Source organism: Xenopus tropicalis, chromosome 5 (assembly GCF_000004195.4).
Source record: "Xenopus tropicalis strain Nigerian chromosome 5, UCB_Xtro_10.0, whole genome shotgun sequence".
NCBI lineage: Eukaryota > Metazoa > Chordata > Amphibia > Anura > Pipidae > Xenopus > Xenopus tropicalis.
This window is the reverse complement of record NC_030681.2, coordinates 83303017-83325618: the sequence shown is the minus strand read 5'-3', so window position 1 is coordinate 83325618 and position 22602 is coordinate 83303017. Positions and strand designations below refer to the sequence as shown.

Here is a 22602-nt window from a genome sequence, read left to right as displayed (position 1 = left end):
TGATATTTAAAAGAAAGAAAAAACATCGAATTTTTTTTGTCTTGTACATTTATATGTTGCAGCATATGATTTAGCCTTTGTTCAATGATTGTAATATGTCACAGAGAGATCCTTGCCCTCTTTGGTGAAATATGGACATCACATGCCAATGGCTGTTGCAATGGTGGGCACTGGTTGTTTTTTTGAGTGGTTCTAAATAAATGTTCTTTATTTACATAAATATGGTTTTTGGTGGAGCAAGGATCCTTAAATAAACATTCTAATAAATCTGTGGCCAACCTTTACCTCACAGTATCAGTCTCTCTTTACTGTTGCACTGCAAGTTGAAGTGATGTTAAACCCCCCTCTTACCCTTCCATCTCTGCTCTGGTAGAGAAACCATCCTGTATTTTAGCAAGCGTGGAAACTGCCAATACTACCTCCTATGCACTTTAGTGTGATAGTGTATGGGGAGATTTGTCGACCATGGGAAATATGCACTGCCTATAGGCAACTGTGGTGTAAAAAAGGCCCCTACAAACCCCACAGTATGGGTGGCCATCGGGTCCTAAACTTGCATTGTGCTATGCTGACAATTTGGAAAAGCAACTGAATGTTTATAATGGACTAAAATTGCTGCCTACACACTACCATTAAAAAATGTAAATAGCAGAACAAATTATTGGCAATGCGAACAGTTTACTATAGTGTTAAAAATTACACCATAAAATTTATGACAGAATCCCTTTAAAGAAAAGCCATATGCAATTGCTAGAGCACAAACTGCTAAACTCCACAGGAAATTTTGTAGTGTTTTAGTGGTGTTAAACAAATAAACAAAACGCATCCCACAAGTCAGGTGTAGTAGTGTGGGTCAAAATATAATTGGACTGATACAAAATTTGCAAGTGTAAACTACATAAAAGACTTGCCATCCACTATATTTTCTTAGTCATTGTATTATAAACAATTAACAAAACTTTTTTTTTTTTGCGTTGAAATTATCCTACCATTAGTTAGCTAAGATAATTTAAAGGAGAATGAAAGACAGAAATACTGGGGGGTTCCAGGTTATTAGCCCCCCCCCCCCCACAAGTAACTGGGTAACTTTGAAAGGAGACATATTGAATAAATGAAAAATACCTAATCTTGCAGGCAATTATGAATAATATATAGTGCTGGTTTTACTTTGCTCTAAAAATTAATACTGTCTGCAAAAATGTCCCCTTTATTGGAGTTCCTTATATATCCTATCAGGTCCCTCTTTTAAATGAGGGGTGGGCATGTCCTAATGGTCTCTGCCAGAAGCGCAGTAGAAAGGATAGCCAATTACAGCCCTGCAGTCACACAAGCAAAGACAGACTGAAGTTCCCTATCAGGTCTGCCTACCTGATTGGCTCCTATACTACAGTGCAGGGTACAGAGTGTGGCTCCCCTGCACATCTAGAGAATTTAGCCAGCACGAAGCGGATCAGATGGGTGGGACTAGTATGGTTTTGGGGGAATTTCCAGGCCCGGCGAGGCCACAAAGGCCTGGGCTTAGGGATTCCCCCCCCCCGGCGCGCATGAGTGAACAAACATCTCCCCGCTGCGGCAATTTAAAGCAGTGGGGAGAAGTCCCCATTGCTCTGTATGGCCACTAAATGTCAAAGCTTTGTTGCGGTGGGGAGGCATGCTGCCCCTAAAATTGTGCCGCCCTAGGCCTGGGCCTTTGTGGCCTCACCACAAATCCGGGCGTGTGTGTGGGGGGGGGGGGGGGGGGGAGTACAGGGTGCAGAATGGGGACAACCTCGCACCCCCAGTAGAAATCCGGTGCTGGGAATTTCTCAATAAATCAGTCCAAAGCACAACTTTTTTTTAAGCACAATCCTTCTATATTTAGAGGAGTATAATGCACTGGTACATTCTTAAAGGAGAAGGAAAGGCTACGTCACTTGGGGGTGCCAAAATGTTAGGCACCCCCAAGTGACTTTAATCGCTTACCTTTTACCTCGGGCTGGTGCCCCTTTTAGGAGAAAACAGGGTACCTGCAGCAAGCATTTCCTCTTCCTTGTTCGCGCTTGCACTTGCACAGTAGAGTGAAAAGCCGAACTTTAACAAAAAAGTCGGTTTTTCACTCTACTGCACATGCGCCAGCCCAGGGATTTCGCAGACAGAGCGAACACGGAAGGAGGAAGCACTCGCTCCAGGTACCCCGGGCTGGTGAGGTTTTCTCCTAACAGGGGCACCAGCCCCGGGTAAAAGGTAAGCAATTAAAATCACTCGGGGTGCCTAACATTTTGGCACCCCCAAGTAACTTAGCCTTTCCTTCTCCTTTAATTTTCACATGATTTGTCTTTCTTTAAATTAGAAAATCAGATGTTGATGGCATCAGGCACCATATCTATTCAGCCATGTGAAAAAAATGATTCTGTAACTTCCAATTGATTTTGTAACTTGATGCAAGTTATTGTACAGCGACAGGCCACTGTCTCAAGTTGAGTATAATAGGAGCTCAAGCAATTCCCAGGTAAGAGACCCCCAGAAGACAGTCTGCGGCTAAAGGAAGCTCATGGGACATACCAGGGGCCAGAAGTTGGCACCAGCACTATCTCCACAGCAGAGCAGCAGAAGGGGGAGGAGCCAGCTCGTTCCCAGACAATACAATCCCCACACACATACACGCAGTGTATGAGCAGTAAGAAGCCTGAATCTGTCCAGTAGCCAGAGCGCTCTGCTGCTGCTGCACCGCATACATGTCTGTGTCCCTACGCACAGGGCAGCACTTCCCCACCGACAGGAGCTGTAGCAGCTGCACCTTTCATCTCGGGAGGCAGAGACAAACGCGGCCTCAGCCCCAGAAAGCTGCATGACTGTTTGCTCGGTCTCTTTCATCTGATGCTAACAGAGGTGAGCCATTGTGTTGCTATTAGCAGGTAACGCTCTGTCCCTGCACGCTGTGCGTTGCATTGCTTTGGCGCTACACACTTCTCAGGGAGGGCAGGGATGGGGCTGTGCTGTGCTCTTGGGTCCCTCCAGTAGCGCGGCCACTCGCTGAGGTTCCTGGGGATGTAGCAAATACGACTCATACATGTTGCCAGCCAGGGGGTTGCTAGGAGGAGAACAGAGAATTAATGGAGAGGTTTCTGGCAGTGCCTGCTCTTGCACCTCATAGAGCAGGAGTAGCCCTGACTGCTGTTGTATTCGCTGTGCCGCTCGGTGGCTCTTGCTGTGCATGTATGTGCTAGTCAAGTGCTAGCGTATTAGCAGCTGCTGCATTGCTGTATAGTGTATTAGCGCTGGCATAGCTTTGTGAGTTTCCTGGTTGCGTAAACAGGCTACCCAGAGTTCTTTTCACCTGGAGCAGCAGGTTCTTAATTAACATTAACAACCATTAACTGGATTGTTTCTGTCAGAATATGATTTTTCCCTACAGGTTAATAAACACGGTGCTTATTTACAGCCAGTTCTATAAAATATTCCATACTTGCTTTTATAAAGCTGTTGGGAGTCACAATGCAGTAGCTGTAAGTGTATGTAAAAGTACAGGTGGCACACACCAACAAATCATTTTTCATGCCCTGAGTACAGGTCTCAAACACCAAGGTGACTTTTGATTACATTTTAAATTGTAATGCAGGTTAAATTACACTGCAGTAATGTTAAACTGATGATATCAGTGTTATAAGTTTAAACCAATATTATTTACTGAGCATTATGCTGTGGATAATGTATACCCCTGCTTTAACTGATAAGAAGGCATTCACAGTGTATATAAAGGCAGAAGATATACAGGGCCCAGAACTCAAAACTCCAAGTTAAATTTTCAGTATTTTAAAATACAATACACAAAGCCACCTCTTATGTATTATAATCCATTACTCTCCCACTGTCAGTTTATGCTGTTGCCTTTGCATCCCTGAAAATAGCATTGCTTAGCAATAATGCCCATGCAACCCATGCAAAATGGCTATTATTTCCACAATGCACTATAAGGTCTTTACTCCACTGGGGAAACCAGGGGAAGCTAGAATATGTATATTGCAACAGTTTCAGGAGATTTTTCATGATAATAAACTACCCATAATGCATTCTGAGATCATTGTTCACTTGATTAACACAGTGAATAAGCTACTGGTAGTTATGGTTGCTGGCTATAAAAGCTATTAGTTAAAGTCATCTTTGGTACCTTCAAAAAGGCTAAAGGTCCCATAATGCATCATGAGTTCTTCACTACTAGAGGGCAACAGTAAAATTCAAAAGTTACAGTGAGGATAGAGACTTAAATTTGACTAGTACTGGCACAGATGAGTATGGTAATGGCGATATATTGATGTTATTGAGGAATTAAGTGAATATTACACCATCATAATTTATATAGAAGTCGCAATTATCCTATTAATGTTTTTGCAACCAAGTAGTGTAAAGGCCTCATGTTATAATGGCCCTTTTCTGATATCAGTATTAATGTACCTCCTACTATACAGTGCCCCTTCTGTACAATATAAAACATTTTAGAAGTCACTTGAGCAGTTGCATGGCTATATTAAGGAATGAGATTGCCGGCTCAGTGCTTTTATCCAGGTCATTGAATTCCAAGTTGACCTCAAATATCCCCATATATATAACAAGATTATTTTTTTTATAATACATACTTTTTATGTAACACTATTTATAAAAATTATGTTACTGGTTATTTGTGACTTTTATATGGTTATTTACAAGTTATGGTAATGTTATTATTATACACTTTTTGATATTATTCATTATGTAAAGGCATATTAAAGGAGAAGGAAAGGCTAAGTCACTTGGGGGTGCCAAAATGTTAGGCACCCCCAAGTGACTTAGCCTTTCCTTCTCCTTTAAACTGCCAAAAGTTCGAGAAGATAAAAAATGAACAAAATGAGTTTTGCTCATTCTGCAGTATATAAATTATGTTGTGAAGCCATGCAAGTGATGACAGACACATTGAGTGTTATCCTTAAAGGTTCCCTCTGTAACTATGTGGCTGTTATCATTAAGACAAGCCACAGTCTAAATTTAGTATTAACTTTAAATTTACAGCACGGAACCTGGGAATCGGCCAAAAACAGACATGAAAAACTCCAGGCATCACAATTTGAAACAGGAAGGCACAATCTTACTTTTTAGATTCCAGCTATAAATCTTTTTATAGCACTAGACTCGTCCAATGAGCACAGGTAGACAATAACCAGGAACAAATTCTGTGCACCAGGATGCTATAGATAATAATTCTCTTGCTTAAATTAAGAGCTCTGGAACTTGAAGTGGGCTGTGAAAAATGTTACTGAGGACATGTACCTATGGATTTTTTAAAAGTACATTTTAGAATCTGTTCTTTTTGGAAGATACACACATTAGGGTATATATTGATGGGACGGACAAGTCTGTTTGCACATTTTGGCATATTAGGGAATTGAACAGAGAGTGCAAAGTGAAGAAGCATGTAAATGCAAGGGCATTTTTTAAAATTAGCATTTTATTTGCTGTACAGGTTGCTAGATATTGTTCATTAGAAGTAAGACGTTATGCTCTTTCTGCAGCATAAACCAGCAGTCAGAAAGTGCTTTTTCAGAACACATCTTGACTTTCTGAAGTTGTTTATATCCACAGGTAATAAAAAAGGATGATAAAAATAATTGTGAATATATGATTTATGCTGTGACTTGGCATTCATAGCAGTTTATATGAGCAATGATTATGACAGTTAATTGAAATTAAACAAATTGTTTTGTTGTCTAGTTCTGGTGAATTACAAAGATGTTCACTAATGTAGCAAACTTCTATGAGTAACTAGAAGTTCTTTATTTGTAGTAAAATCAGCATTTTACTGTGGTCAGGCATGGACATTTGCTCTTAGGAACCAGTGGCATTATTGCAACATACTGTACAGTAACATAAAACAGTACAACATATTTATTATTTTATTGTCTTGTGCCTAAAGGCCCAATAGACATCATCATGTTGGTGTTCCTAAAACATCTACCAAAAGTTGCTGAAGAAATATGTGGGTATTTAGCAGCATGTGTTTATTAACCTGTGAACCTGGTTTTGAGACTGGGCAACATGCTTGGCATGCTAATAGTATTATTCTAAACCATTGCTGTCCAATTGACGATCCGCGGGTCGCATCTGGCCCTCGGCCCTCCTTTGTGTGGCGTCCCACCTGTCTGGCTGCTGTGACCACTTGCCTTTGTGTAAACTTTAATTGGTATCTGTACTGAGATTAACTGTCTCACTACATAGTTTATACCTCAGATTCAGGCTGTAATTCCCTGTATTGTTTAAACCTGCACTGTTCACACCTTTTGCATTCTCCCTGCCCTATGCTGCCTGTGTGTGCCATACTCTGCCTACCCTATGCTGCCTCTGTGTGCCATACTCTGCCTGCCATATGCTGCCTGTGGGAGGTGAACCTATCAGGGGTTTGTTCTGGGAGTTTATTAGCATTTGGAAATAGTCATTATATGGTCCCTAAGATGTGCAATTATGTGCTGGGGGTTGCTGTGCTATCCAGAGGGGAGGAAGAGGCATATGGATTTAAGGGTGTGCCTTAATATAATATACAGGTATGGGACCTGTGGTTTTTCAGATAAGGGATCTTTCTGTAATTTGGACCTCCATAACTTAAGTCTGCTAAAAATCATTTAAATATTGAATAAACCCAATAGGCTTGTTTTGCCTCCAATAAGCATTAATTATATCTTAGTTTAGATCAAGTACAAGGTACTGTTTTATTATTACTGGGAAAAAGGAAATAATTTGTAAAAATTAGAATTATTTGCTTATAATGGAGCCTATGAGAGATGGCCTTTCCGTAATTCGGAAATTTCTGGATAAAAGGTTTCCAGATAAGGGATCCCATACCTGTACTATAATTCTTTTACATAATGAGTAATACCCCTACAGTGAGCAACAGCCATTTGGGTTTTTCCTGCGATACCACCATTAGTGTGGGTATGGTCTTAAAAGCTCTTGTGATAACATGGGTGTGGTTTAAACAAGGGGCGTGGCCAAACCTGTCTTCCATTATAAGGGCAGGCCCTTGGTACCACAGAGGTTGGACAGCACTGTTCTAAACTATCCTCAACAAGAGCATTCTCAAGAAACATTGGCCAAAATGCAAAGAACTATTTTTTAATAAAAATTATGAAAATTCTGTGCCCTACTGCTATGGCATGACTGAATGAAATGCCTTATTTTATTGCCATGGATACAGAAGTCATAGTATATCACTTTTAGCAAAAAGATACTATCATCCCATTGCAAAATACTCTTCTTATGTAATGTAATAAAAGTTGTAAATGGAAATATATGAGCAGTGCAAATCATTTTTCTTTGTCTATACAATATTTACTTCACACAAATTAAATTCTGCTTTACAAATGTTTTAATTTCTTTTATGACTGATCCACTAGTTGAAAGTTTGTGCGTTTCATATTTTGCCCCACTGTACAGTACAACATTTTTATTAAAAAATGTTTTATGTATAGTATAAAATCAGTATTATAACGGACTTGGATTTTTGTAAATCCTTTTTTCTGGGACTTTTATTATATTTTTCCATATACCGTATATACTCGAGTATAAGCCGAGATTTTCAGTACCAATAATGTGCTGAAAAAGGCACCCTCGACTTATACTCGGGTATATACGGTAGTTTACGTTCTGCGCTCCTTGACGTGCGCTCGCTCGCTCGTCGTTTGCCGCTGTGGAGGACGCGCGCCTGCTTTCAGCAGTGTAACACTGATTGCATAGACCGTATGCATAGAACGTACGGTTTCCATGGTTACGCGCCGCTCAAACTTTCGGCGCAGATGGAGTCCAGCGTGTCAGGGAGATGGAAGTGGAAGAGCTCTAGTAATAAGGATGATGTGACAGAAAGACCTTTGCCTCCTCTTTATAGAAATAAAAGGTAATTTAAAACGTCATTTACAAATGCAGTTCAGTGTGAAAAGCACAATTTTAAGGAGTGAAGAGAGAGGTGTGTGTTATGGCTAACATACTTACAGTTGGGCTTCCATTACTTCCAATGCACATCTCTAAAAGGGAGTTAATTCTATTGGTGCAAGACTGCTTTTTGACACAACTTGCAGTGGCAGCCCTAGAGTTACCATTTAGGGTGATGGTAACTTGGGGGTTCACCGGTGTAAATAGACATGCTTGGGCACAACTCATCAGAAGAGGCAGGATGGATGCAATGGCACTTAAGAGAAGTGCAAGGAGTATATATTCAAGTAACTTTAATATACACCCAATATTTGTGTCCATTTTAGTGTGACTGCACATGCGACTGCATTTGTAAATAACCCCTTATGGTCTCCATAGAATCAGTTGTTCTTGTGCCTCCTACTCCCCAGATGGAAAATCTCTTGTGTTATTACATTTGTCTAATCTAAAGCGCCTCATTTTCTAGCCCATACCTTGTTTATTAATATGGTAGTCATGTAAGCACTTATGAGTATCCTTTTATTAAATAATTTGATTATTGAAACTTAGCAGTAGAGGCTGCATTTCCCCTAGGCTTATACTCGAGTCAATAAGTTTTTCCAGTTTTCTTAGGCAAAATTAGGTACCTCGGCTTATACTCGGATCGGCTTATACTCGAGTATATACGGTACATATATTAGAAGTATATTAAAAGTCACTAAAGTTTTCCATGCCTATAAAAAAAAAAGGCATGGTGATTGAACTCCTAGGTGACGTCTTATGTATTATACCACATAAGTTTCTGTTAGTTCTCTAAGCACCATTTATAATTTTCAACATCACTAAGCACTTTTTATAAGGTATGTATCTGGAAACCTGCTATCCAGAAAGCTTTGCATTATGGAAAGCCCCACATATGTAAGGGGCACATTTACTAATCCACGAACGCTCCGAGCGTTCGATCTGCATATTTTCTTCTTCGTACCTGCGTGACTTTTTCGTATTTTTTTTTGTATTTTTCGCGACTTTTTCGTACTTTGCTACAAAATTTGTGAGACAAAATCGTATTGTCGCGCCAAGTACGAAAGTTTCAGATTCATTCAAGCTTTGGTATCGTGACTTTCCTTGGGCCAGGTTGAAACTGCACAGTGCCATTGAGTCCGATGGGAGGCTTCCAAAATCATGCACAGAAGGATCAAAGTCGGAAAGGTTTTCCTGCATTTTACGATCGTTCGGATACGAAAATTTCGTGACTTTCGGATCGCCGATACGATATTATCGTGACTAATACGATTTTTTCGTAGGCATATTCGTGATATTTGGGATCTTCAGAAATTATCGTATCCAATCCGAATTTATCCGATTCCGGATTCGAACTCGCGTTTTCATGAATGTGCCCCTAAGAGTAAATTTTTAGCAAGTAATTGTATTTCTTTTCTTTTTCTCTGTGATAACAAAACAGTACCTTGTACTTGATGGTAACTGTATCTGTATGGATTCATATTGGTAGCAAAAAAATCCTGTTAATGTTTAAATGCTTTTTAACAGACTTAAAGTCAGTCTAACAAATAATTTCAAATGCCTCTCTATCATGTAAACAAAACTGTACTATACACAATATAAATTATTTAAATCTTGTTTCCTTCCTTGGGGATCCACGGTCACAGCAAGCAGGGAGCCACTATTTTGTGGGCTAAGATTTGTGTCATCCCATAATCTTGTGTATGCACCAGAATGGGGGTCATCATGCCCATGCACTGGCTGCACAATTGTAAGCCACGGAGAGGTAGGGGGAGTGTGAGGAATACAGTGACATCTAGGAAGTGCTGAATGGAAATTAAAAGGAACTGCCTGTCCCACCTCCACCTGAGGCATAGAGGTGCGGTAAGCAGTATATGATTGACAGCTCACATATTTATTACAGGGATGGATGTTTAAATAATTTAAATAAAATTTGTGAAGTGCAGAATTATTCGCATAGTGAATATATTTGCCCTGTCTGCCTTTTAGATTCATAAAACATGACAAGACTGGGGCATTTAATGTGCAAATATAATTTCTAAATTTTTATTTGCAGTGCCAATGTCCTTAAAGCTTTTTAAATATGGCTTATTCGCAAATTACACCACAACTTTAGTGGCAGAAAAAATATTTGCTAAAATTATTTAGCAAATTGCAAAAGAGAAAATCAGTGATATATTAACGCATAATAAATGTACACAGAGGGCATGCTCATGCAAATCGCATGTCACTGCAATTTGCAAAAAAAAAGAAAGGGAAGACAGCAGCTTTAAACTTTTTAAACAGGGGGCCAGTTCATGGTCTGTTGGAGGGCCGGACTATAGTCCTCAAACTACACCCCCCATCCTCAAACTACGGCCCACTCTCGCTGCCTGCTCCCTGCTGTGGGTTCAAACTACGGCCTGCTCTTGTGCTCTCCCTGCTCCTCCACTGCATCTCCCCGCTCTGTCTCCTCTACCAGATTTCTGCTGTGTCCTCCCGCTCCGCGCTCCGATCTCCCTCTCTCAGCTCCTCGCTGCCGAATTGAGAACACAGCTGGTGCCGGGTAAATTACCTTGAAGTGCCAGATCAGGCCTGCGGGCCGTACTTTGAGGATCCCTGGTTTAGGGGAAAACATGGACAAACAACCATTTGCAAAAATATGCGTTACGGGAACTTTATAAATGACCCAACCCCCCCTATGCCCCCCCACTCCCGGGTCCTGACCTGCCATCAATTTGCAGAGCTGCTCAGTGGAGTTCAAGGGGGTCATCTTCCCTGTCTTCCAATCCTCTTCTTTTAGAGTGGCTCTGTTAGCACACAAGGAGACTTCTGAATAGAATAGCTCTTGCGGGGAGGGAGCTTGGAAGGGGGGCAGTGGAGGAGTGCCTGGGAATAGGGTAGGGTTTAGGTTTTTAAAGGAACAGTAACACCAAAAAATTTAAGAGATTTAAAGTAAATGAAATATAATGTACTGTTGCCCTGCACTGGTAAAAGTTGTGCGTTTGCTGCAGTAACTCTACTATAGTTTATATATAGTAAGCTGCTGTGTAGCCATGGGGGGAGCCATTTAAGCTGGAAAAAAGGAGAAAAGGCACAGGCTACATAGCAGATAACTGATAAGCTCTGTAGAATACAATAGTGTTTTATCTGTTATCTGCTAAGTGCCTGTGCCTTTTTTCCTTTGAATGGCTGCCCCCATGGCTACACAGCTGCATTCTTTATATAACCCATAGTGTGAGGCAAACACACCAGTTGTACCAGTGCAGAGCAGTACATTATATTGGAATTTCTTTTATACACTTGAATTTTTTGGTGTTACTGTTCCTTTAAGGGAAAAGTTACATGCAGCTCATATTCAACCTTTACATGTTGCTATACTTCTGCATTGGAAGGTATTTTCAGACACTTTTTCAGCTGAAGGAGAGGAATTTTCCCATGGGTGACATAATGCTAAGTGCGCCATTGCCCTAAAGCTGCATAATCAACATGGGGCTTTATCAGGCACAGTTGGTGCTTTTGTTACCATAACATAGTTTTGTTTGATGTGTAGTCAGCTTCTACTAGCAGTGCTTCTAATTCAGAGGAGTGGATAAGAATAGTAAAAGGGTGTACATACCATTGAGCTCTGACCTTACATTTCACAGTTCAAAGTCAAAATAGAACATTTATAAAATATGTATCAGCCTTCTGCTGGCTTGGTCCTCTCGTAATATCACATAGCCTGCTTAAATATATATCAGTTCACATTGAATAGGGGCATATTTTTTTCAAAGGTGGTATGTAAAATCCTCATTTGCAAAGCAGCAGTATCTCATTTGATCTATAGATTGTGTCTGTAATATGCAGAGAAACAGTGTTTAAACACTCATCAAAAGAGGCGTACTTTGAGAAGAAAAGCTGTATAACGTTGTGTGCTGACACTTTTATTACCAGTTTGCAGCTAGGCGTCAACTAATGCCAAGTTAATTTTAAGTTTAGCTTCATTAATATACCATATTTTTCCCTGTGCTTTAGTAAGTTGAGCCAGCAGTGGTCATAACTACTGTGGGGCTGGGAGTGCAATGGGGGGTGCAGTTGGCGGTCACAGTACAGGTACAAATTTTGCCCCAGGGCCTTGGGTCAATAGACACAATACTTTGTGTGAGTATATGGACTATAACTACTAATATGGGTCCTGGCTAGATGGGGAATATTAGCGATACAGACATTCCTATCCGTTACCTTTTAGCATTTTCTCTATTTTACTCCTTGTGCTTTTTAACTTGTTTATATATTTATTTATGAGATTTATAAATGTTTTACATTGTGACATTAAAAATGTGTGTAACAATAAACTAACTGCCAATATTCTCCGCAGTATATCTTGGTTTAAAGGGTCAGTAATGTTAGTACAAAGGGTTTATGTAGGCTTTTATTGTTGTTTCTTCTGTATTGGTAATGAATATGTGCTGTTTTATCTGGTTCTGGTGGGTGAAAAATATGCTGACTTTTCTTATCATCAACCCCTAGCTAAGGCCATCTTTTTTTAATAGAATAAAATATATAATATATATATGTGTTTCAAGAGTTTAAAAAGCTGTGGGTAAACTCTTTTTCACACTTTGACAAATATACCTCCATTGTGTCCCGTGCAGATTCCTTTTGATTAGTTTATTAATAAATAAAGACTCCTGATGAGGATCAGTTTGTCTCCTTGCCTTCCATATTTGCCAGTAGCTTCCACTTCTGCCCGAAGTGTCAATATATTGCATTCTGATTATTCTAGTTCTATATCCATGTAAGTTTTATAGACACGTTAAATGCAACAATCTAAAACTAACACTGGGGAGTGCCTAACATTTGGCGCCCCCCAGTGATTAAATCTTTACTTCTCCTTTAATACCAGTGCTATGCCAGCTGCACTCTCAGATTTTACATGTAGTTTAATGTACCGATTTCAACAAATTGAATGATTGCTGTGGGCAATTTTGCAGATTGAATGTTAGTGTCAATGTTGCAGATCAAATGATCAATTTTGTAGATCAGTTGTTAATATGATCATTTCAAAGCTGAGCAGTGACCTAGTTCAGCACATGCGCTTGCATGTAACTGGCCACACTGCGCTGCACAAATTGATCTGTTAGTGTAGGTAGTCCATAAATAAGCATCAGAATGAACACGTTAGACGCAAGTTTTGGTATGAGCAAATTTAGCTCTTACTGTGGAAATCATTGAACTTTGCGCTGGCATTTTCATCTTTGCATTTGTTTAGTATGTAAGCCCCATATAGTTTATTGGATTCTGCAGATCACAGTGCCAAAAGAACTTTGCTTTTATTATAAAATACTCTTTATTACAGTTTTGTCTTAAAACAAGAATCTTTCTCCTTTGTGATGTGCCAGTTAAACAGATATTGCATACACGTCTGAGCCACAAAAAGGCAACTCATCAGGATATTTTCTCTACATTTTTATTTAGACAGTGACTATATAGGTCAGGGGTGGGCAAACTACGGCCCGCGGGCCACATCCGGCCCCTTGGCCTTTTTAATCCGGCCCGCTGATGACGCCAAGTCTCATCACGTGAGACTTGGTGTCATTGGCGGGCCGGAATTAAAGAGACGAAGGGGGCGTAACGCTGGCCTGGCCCTGCCCTCCCCGGTCCGGTAAATGTGGCCCGTGAGCCAAAAAGTTTGCCCACCCCTGATATAGGTTGATGGCATACAGTGCATATGTGTTTTAGTAAAGAAGTGCCCTACGCCTCCCCTGCTACCTCTCAATTGGGAAGTGCCTGTGTGCCAGTGTTTTCACCCTGAAGATAGATTAGTAAGCATTTTTGGACTCAAAGGTGTAAATACTGGCACAAGTCAGGTGTTTTTCATTTAAGTGTATAGGAGGTGACAGGCAGTTTTTGCCATTTCTTCCTTGGCTGGAAAATGCCAATGGAAAAATGTCCAGCATGCCAGCAGCCTAAAGGATATGATTTCACAAAAGTCTGACACAAAAGAAGTTGAAACTAATAGATTAGATGTCAAAATAAGTCAGTTGTTTATATGTGAATATACTGATATCACTCAAACTGAAATTAGTGTTATTTTGCATGCTTGTAGCAATTTTCCGTTTGCCTGTAAGCAAAGTTTGAATTATCTGAATAATAAGCCACAACCCTTATTTAGTCATAAATTGAAATTTGAGCTTGGAGATTAAGCTATGATCCATAGCTACAGATTGATCCAAGCTACAGTAATTGCAGAATGGTTTCTATTGGTTACTGGGTGTACTGTATCTTAATAAATCAGGGCCAATTACATTTAATCCTAGTGATCTGTTGTGCCCTGTTCTAGTCCTAAGGTTTAAAGCTGTATTTATTAGCAGCAATACAGTGGTGTGAAAAACTATTTGCCCCCTTCCTGATTTCTTATTCTTTTGCATGTTTGTCACACAAAATGTTTCTGATCATCAAACACATTTAACTATTAGTCAAAGATAACACAAGTAAACACAAAATGCAGTTTTTAAATGAGGGTTTTTATTATTTAGGGAGAAAAAAAATCCAAACCTACATGGCCCTGTGTGAAAAAGTAATTGTCCCCTGAACCTAATAACTGGTTTGGCCACCCTTAGCAGCAATAACTTCAATCAAGCGTTTGCGATAACTTGCAACGAGTCTTTTACAGCGCTCTGGAGGAATTTTGGCCCACTCATCTTTGCAGAATTGTTGTAATTCAGCTTTATTTGAGGGTTTTCTAGCATGAACCGCCTTTTTAAGGTCATGCCACAACATCTCAATAGGATTCAGGTCAGGACTTTGGCTAGGCCACTCCAAAGTCTTCATTTTGTTTTTCTTCAGCCATTCAGAGGTGGATTTGCTGGTGTGTTTTGGGTCCTGCTGCAGCACCCAAGATCGCTTCAGCTTGAGTTGACCATCACACTACCACCACCATATTTTACTGTTGGTATGATGTTCTTTTTCTAAAATGCTGTGATACTTTTACGCCAGATGTAACGGGACACGCACCTTCCAAAAAGTTCAACTTTTGTCTCGTCGGTCCACGAGGTATTTTCCCAAAAGTCTTGGCAATCATTGAGATGTTTTTTAGCAAAATTGAGACGAGCCTTAATGTTCTTTTTGCTTAAAAGTGGTTTGCTCCTTGGAAATCTGCCATGCAGGCCGTTTTTGCCCAGTCTCTTTCTTATGGTGGAGTCGTGAACACTGACCTTAATTGAGGCAAGTGAGGCCTGCAGTTCTTTAGATGTTGTCCTGGGGTCTTTTGTGGCCTCTCGGATGAGTTGTCTCTGCGCTCTTGGGGTAATTTTGGTCGGCCGGCCACTCCTGGGAAGGTTCACCACTGTTCCATGTTTTTGCCATTTGTGGATAATGGCTCTCACTGTGGTTCGCTGGAGTCCCAAAGCTTTAGAAATGGCTTTATAACCTTTACCAGACTGATAGATCTCAATTACTTTTGTTCTCATTTGTTCCTGAATTTCTTTGGATCTTGGCATGATGTCTAGCTTTTGAGGTGCTTTTGGTCTACTTCTCTGTGTCAGGTAGCTCCTATTTAAGTGATTTCTTGATTGAAACAGGTGTGGCAGTAATCAGGCCTGGAGGTGACTACAGAAATTGAACTCAGGTGTGATAAACCACAGCTAAGTTATTTTTTAACAAGGGGGGCAATCACTTTTTCCCACAGGGCCATGTAGATTTGGAGTTTTTTTTTCTCCCTTAATAACGTAAACCTTCATTTAAAAACTGCATTTTGTGTTCAATTATGTTATCTTTGACTAACAGTTAACGGTTTTTAAAGAGCAGAAACATTTAAGTGTGACAAACATGCAAAAGAATAAGAAATCAGGAAGGGGGCAAATAGTTTTTCACACCACTGTATATGTGTCTAGTTTTTGACCAATGACTTACAAATATTATAGGAAGCTATGCATCATGGGACAAGGCCAGTGTATTCTACTTCACAGACACCCATTTAAGGTTTATGATGCATTTTCCAGCGGAAAGAAACAATTCACTATTTCTGTAAGACATATTTTAAAAAATGAGATTATTTTTTTTAAATTACTCAAGCAGTTATACTCACATTATTATCACAATGCACTATTTAACAAAGAATATAATACTCTCTCCTAATTTTGTAAGATGGTATGTGACACTGATACTAGGTCTCTGCTGTATTAGATAAAGAGAATGGGTGTTGGGGATTCAGTAGGCCAGTTACACTAAACAGCTGAGCGCTCCCAACTCACTATTGATGGTATAGCAAGCTCATTGTGAATGGATGTCCACCACAATTAACATCATTTGAAACTATGGTTTGTGAATTCACTGATTGAATTTTATCTTGCGGAAAGATCTAGATAACCGTGCTCACAAGCAATTAGCAAGGTAAAAAAATCACATGCCTTTCTCCACAGGGCCTATTTACCACACACTGGTCAGCCTCTGCAAAATCACCAGGTAAGACCATAGCAGATATCTGTGCAGACCTAGCTTGAAATTATTTCCATATATCAAATGAAAATCTCATTTAAGTATATGCAGATAATGTTCATAATGCCTATGAATTAATAGATAATTTATAAATCACCAAAGTTCCTCACATTGCTGTACAACGCATTGTACAGCAATTGTTTTTAATATTATTTATAAGCAAATGTTTAAGCATATACTTTTACATGCACAACAGGCCAGACGAAGACAAAGTGTTATATCATCAATTCAGCACAGTAACCCCACTCCTTAAGGTGGCGCTACATGTACGGATATTAATCGGTAAGTGTATGGCAGGAGATGAGGTGACAGATATTGGTAAAGGCCTTGTATATCAGTCATCTCGTTGATTGGGCCAGTTGGAAAATTTTGATCGAGCACCTTTGAAGGCACTTGAGTACCGCCAAACGTTTAGTACTGAATCATCCGACGGGGGTAGAATTCTTTTGTTTCTATCGGCATATCTGTTAGCGTAGTCTACAATCGTAGTCTACGCGTAGTCTATGATCTTTCCTGTGCCTATTGGTTGTAGGAAAGATCATAACTGTATGGCCACCATTAGGGTTTACTCTCTGTAAGTGGTAAAAATGACTACTTACACTAACGGAATTAAGGCTTCTCAGTATTTATTAGGGAAATTCTTTCCTAATATTCAATCTGTCAATAGATTAGAGAGCGGGGGCAGTGGCCATAGTGCTATTTGTTTTTATTAAAACATAAAATATATTGCACTTACATTATTAAAAACATTTTATGCACCTTACCAGTAACTCTGCCTGGTGCAGTAGATGCTTTAAGTCCTTTCCAAAAAAGGTATATGAAAGGCTGGTGTTCTCTTTCCTCAGTGCACAGCTGACACACAGCATTTCACTTCAGTCAGCTTTATCTGAGGCATATATCAGATAATATATTGTACTACTGCTGAATTCTACTTTGTCCAAAATTTCTACGTGAGTGCTGTAGTTCTGTAAGATCTAAAACTTAATTTATAGACGTGGTTCATAGTGCAAAACGAACATTAAGTTGCGACCATTGCATCATGTGTGCAATGCACCGGTAAGAATACAAAGTAATATCAGCCAAATTGCTCACATTTCTCCAAATTTTAGTGCGAGTGGAAAAATGGAACTACTACGAAATAATATAAATCTAGGGTTCCCTTGCATGAGTTTGTGTATATACAGTGGTGTGAAAAACTATTTGCCCCCTTCCTGATTTCTTATTCTTTTGCATGTTTGTCACACTTAAATGTTTCTGCTCATCAAAAACCGTTAACTGTTAGTCAAAGATAACATAATTGAACACAAAATGCAGTTTTTAAATGAAGGTTTACGTTATTAAGGGAGAAAAAAAACTCCAAATCTACATGGCCCTGTGTGAAAAAGTGATTGCCCCCCTTGTTAAAAAATAACTTAACTGTGGTTTATCAATTTCAATATCAATTTCTGTAGTCACCCCCAGGCCTGATTACTGCCACACCTGTTTCAATCAAGAAATCACTTAAATAGGAGCTACCTGACACAGAGAAGTAGACCAAAAGCACCTCAAAAGCTAGACATCATGCCAAGATCCAAAGAAATTCAGGAACAAATGAGAACAAAAGTAATTGAGATCTATCAGTCTGGTAAAGGTTATAAAGCCATTTCTAAAGCGAACCACAGTGAGAGCCATTATCCACAAATGGCAAAAACATGGAACAGTGGTGAACCTTCCCAGGAGTGGCCGGCCGACCAAAATTACCCCAAGAGCGCAGAGACAACTCATCCGAGAGGCCCCAAAAGACCCCAGGACAACATCTAAAGAACTGCAGGCCTCACTTGCCTCAATTAAGGTCAGTGTTCACGGCTCCACCATAAGAAAGAGACTGGGCAAAAACGGCCTGCATGGCAGATTTCCAAGGCGCAAACCACTTTTAAGCAAAAAGAACATTAAGGCTCGTCTCAATTTTGCTAAAAAACATCTCAATGATTGCCAAGACTTTTGGGAAAATACCTTGTGGACCGACGAGACAAAAGTTGAATTTTTTGGAAGGTGCGTGTCCCGTTACATCTGGTGTAAAAGTAACACAGCATTTCAGAAAAAGAACATCATACCAACAGTAAAATATGGTGGTGGTAGTGTGATGGTCTGGGGTTGTTTTGCTGCTTCAGGACCTGGAAGGCTTGCTGTGATAGATGGAACCATGAATTCTACTGTCTACCAAAAAATCCTGAAGGAGAATGTCCGGCCATCTGTTCGTCAACTCAAGCTGAAGCGATCTTGGGTGCTGCAGCAGGACAATGACCCAAAACACACCAGCAAATCCACCTCTGAATGGCTGAAGAAAAACAAAATGAAGACTTTGGAGTGGCCTAGTCAAAGTCCTGACCTGAATCCTATTGAGATGTTGTGGCATGACCTTAAAAAGGCGGTTCATGCTAGAAAACCCTCAAATAAAGCTGAATTACATCAATTCTGCAAAGATGAGTGGGCCAAAATTCCTCCAGAGTGCTGTAAAAGACTCGTTGCAAGTTATCGCAAACGCTTGATTGCAGTTATTGCTGCTAAGGGTGGCCCAACCAGTTATTAGGTTCAGGGGGCAATTACTTTTTCACACAGGGCCATGTAGGTTTGGATTTTTTTTCTCCCTAAATAATAAAAACCCTCATTTAAAAACTGCATTTTGTGTTTACTTGTGTTATCTTTGACTAATAGTTAAATGTGTTTGATGATCAGAAACATTTTGTGTGACAAACATGCAAAAGAATAAGAAATCAGGAAGGGGGCAAATAGTTTTTCACACCACTGTAATTCATAATTCATCAGAACTTGCTGGGTCCATGTGCTGGCATTGCTACATGTTCTTAGAAGCTTGTATGGACAAAAGTAAGTTTGTGAATGGCAAATGTGTGATCAATTTTGCGTCTGTTTTAACGTTTGCTTGGTTCTGGTGTGTAAAGGGTAAATGTAATTAATACCCCTAGACCTTAATAAACTAAGTATTCTGATGGCACTGAAGGTACAGTGGAAGCTCCCCGGGGAAAATATAACCTAATATAAATTTAAGAAACAATATCTAGGATGAAAGAATCACCCATGTTCAGGGCTCACAAATAATGGTTATAATACTATAATGTTATAATAATAATAATACTGGTTATAAGAAACACACTATTGAGCAAAAATGATTAAAAGTACACACCATGGTAAAACCGGTTTAATGTACTGCATCGAGTAAACTATGTTTGATCTACACACTGTATAGATATCCTTTGTATACTGACGACTCTACATGCTGTTCAGAATATGATTGTTAGTAAATGTTTCTTGTTTTGTCTGTTTTAAAACAAAATAAATAAATACTTTAAAAAAAAAAAAAAAAAAGTACACACCATGGTAGAAAATGGGACCTTGAGAATTTGAAGATATTTAAAGTTTACACTATTTTTGCAGTGTTTTTTGGTCAAATTGTAATACAAAGTATGGGTCTACTTTATCACATAATGTAATCTATATATGTGGTTATTCTTGAGCCTTATACAGTATGTGTATTTAGCAATTGCTTATATTGAACATGTAACTTAGGCAAATTCCCCTTGTACCTGAGTACAATGCATGTTATCAGTCAAAAGAAAGAGACTCCCTAAAACAGCACTCCTTACAGAAACTGGATTCTTACCACCATCTATCCCACTTGGTCCCTTGGAGGAAAACAATAATTATTATATAAAAAACTAAAATTAATTTATAATAATTGACACTTCATTGGCCCTTTCCATAAATATAATAAAAAGCTATTAAAATAATTCGGCCAGTCGATACTTAAAAACTATAACTATTTATAAGCACTCCATATATATATAATCAATAGTTTAAATTCATAAGAAACAGTAAAATTAATTAAGAAATCAAACAGGCTTTCCGGTTCATTTTAAATGTTTAAAGGTATGTGAATTAGTGAATCAAGACACACTCCCTTGTGGTGCTTCTTTTAGTTGGTTCAAGCAGGGAGAAAGTTCCAAGTATAAAAAATCTTAGATTCAGTACAGTCCCAAGTTAATATTTTGAATTACTATTAAGAGCAGAGTTATAGGCACTTTAAGGAATGGCTATAATTATGGGGTTCCCCCCCCTTCACCCACCATATATTTAGCCCTATAGGAGATCCCCGGGTTAGTCCTCTTTCACCAGACTATACCAGATTGTCTCTCTGCACTGTGCCGCTCTCCTCCTGTGTCCGTGGTGCACTTACTAATCGCGCCTCTAGAGCTCTTTTCTCCCTTGCGTTCCACTCCTTCAAGTAAGAGTATACTTGCTTCCTTCTGCCTGTGTTCCACTATGCAGCGCATCCTGCAAGCGTATATCAATATTTCCTGGAAAGCTTTTTAAGTCCATATTTTACACTGTTTTCCAATACACATGTTTTTTGAGCTGCACCCAGCGTCGAACAAAAAATAAAAGAATTAAATAATAAAAAAGTACTGACAATTGGCCACATGTGTCTTCCTTTGCTAAGTGTTTTACGTAATCACTTTGAAGTAAACAATTATCAAACTACAATTTACTAATGTTTCTAGTCCTGCCTAATGGAGAAGCAACAGCTATTTGCAGAGCTTTGAAAAATTATCATTTAAAAATAGAGCTGATCCAAGAATATATACAGATGAGAATTCTCTTAAGACACAATTAGTGGCCATGGAGAAAGCTCCTCCTGAGAAAACATACTGGAAAATAAATCCTTTGTAATTACATGCGTATACAATGGTAGTTACTGAACCAGCAGCTTCCTCATGATGTAGGTAGCCTAGCTTCCACCATCCTCTGCCAGTGGTTCAATTATGTACAACAGCTAGTGGGCAAAAAAAAAAAAAAAAGAAAGTGTGCAAGGCATCCTGAGAAATATTAGCCAAGGTTCCAGTAGGGGACTAAAGCATAGGATAAATAAACCTCACCTTTTACATTGATCAGTGCTTCAGTGTCCTGTTATTTTTGCCTATATATATGTATGTGTGTGTTTATATACATAAATATGTATACATATATACATAAAAAATATTCAAAAAGACCCAGCACTCAGAGTGCAAATGCAACTAAATTGTATTATAGAAAAATTGATTTAATATATATGTCATATAGTTGGAAAGCGGTTCAGGGCACAGGAAATGATAACAAATGACTCAAAATGCCTAGAATTAAATTTTCTTACATAATGCCAGCTTTAATATAGTATTTGGGTTTACAACCCCTTGAATTCATTTTTTTTAGGTAAAAGTAAAAAGTCTACAATCCCCTGCAAAATAGCAAATTTTTGTTTAATAAACAAAAAAAAGAAACTGAGATAAATCCTGTCAGAACTTATTACATCTTAATTACAAAATTACAATCTATACAAAGACATTTTAAACAATTCAGAAACTGTTTAGTGGGAATTAAAGAAAAAAAGAAACAATAGAAAAACCTGGTTGAATTAGTATGCACACCCCCTAAACTAATATTTGGTTGAAGGATCTTTTGATTGTATTACAGCACTCAGTTTTTTTGGGGAAGAATCTGATCAAAAATTTTCCAGATCTGTCAAATTGTGAGGGCATCTCCTGTGCACAGCTCTCTTCAGGTCACCACACAGATTTTTAATCAGGTAATTATCTGGACTCTGCTTTGGGTTGTTGTCATTCTGAAACGTGAAGTTCCTCTTCATCTTTAGCTTCCTAGCTTGAAGGTTTTGTGACAGAAAACACTGATATTTGGAGCTATTCATGATTTCCTCCACCTTTATTAAAGCACCAGTTCCAGCTCATGAGAGCAGTCCTAAAGCTTGATACTGCCCCCACCATGCTTCACTGTGAGTATGGTGTTCTCTTATTTTTGCACCAGACATATGTTTTGGATATATGACTAGTTCAACCTTGGTCTCTTCAGGCCATAATACATTTTTTTCCACATGGTTGTGGGTTTACATTTTTAGCTATGCTTGGATGTTTTTCTTTGTGAGTAAATGCTTTGTCTTGTTTTCCTACCCCAAACTCAGACAAGAATATGACGGTCACATGTAGGAAACCACCTGTACTTGTCAAGAAATCCTGCAGCTCCTTTAATGTTGCTGTAGGCCTCTTGGTGGCCTCCCAGACCAGTTTTCTCCTTGTCTTTTGATCAGTCTTGGAGGGACTTCCTGATCTTGGTACAGTCATTATTGAGCCATATTTTCTTACAGCCTGCCAAGTTAACAAAGAATTA

General features: G+C 39.1%; 1 protein-coding gene across 4 annotated transcripts in view; it reads left to right on the top strand.

The window, feature by feature from the left end:
• The first annotated feature begins 2494 nt into the window (after nucleotides 1-2494).
• The window catches only part of klhl32 (kelch like family member 32), a 136868-nt gene continuing 116760 nt past the window's right edge, over nucleotides 2495-22602 (top strand). For 3 of the 4 annotated variants that reach the window (XM_012963034.3, XM_031901722.1, XM_012963031.3), the window contains exon 1: nucleotides 2495-2868. In XM_012963034.3, coding sequence (XP_012818488.1) covers nucleotides 2857-2868 — 12 coding nt within the window. In that variant the 5' untranslated portion in view covers nucleotides 2495-2856. 4 annotated transcript variants of the gene reach the window in all.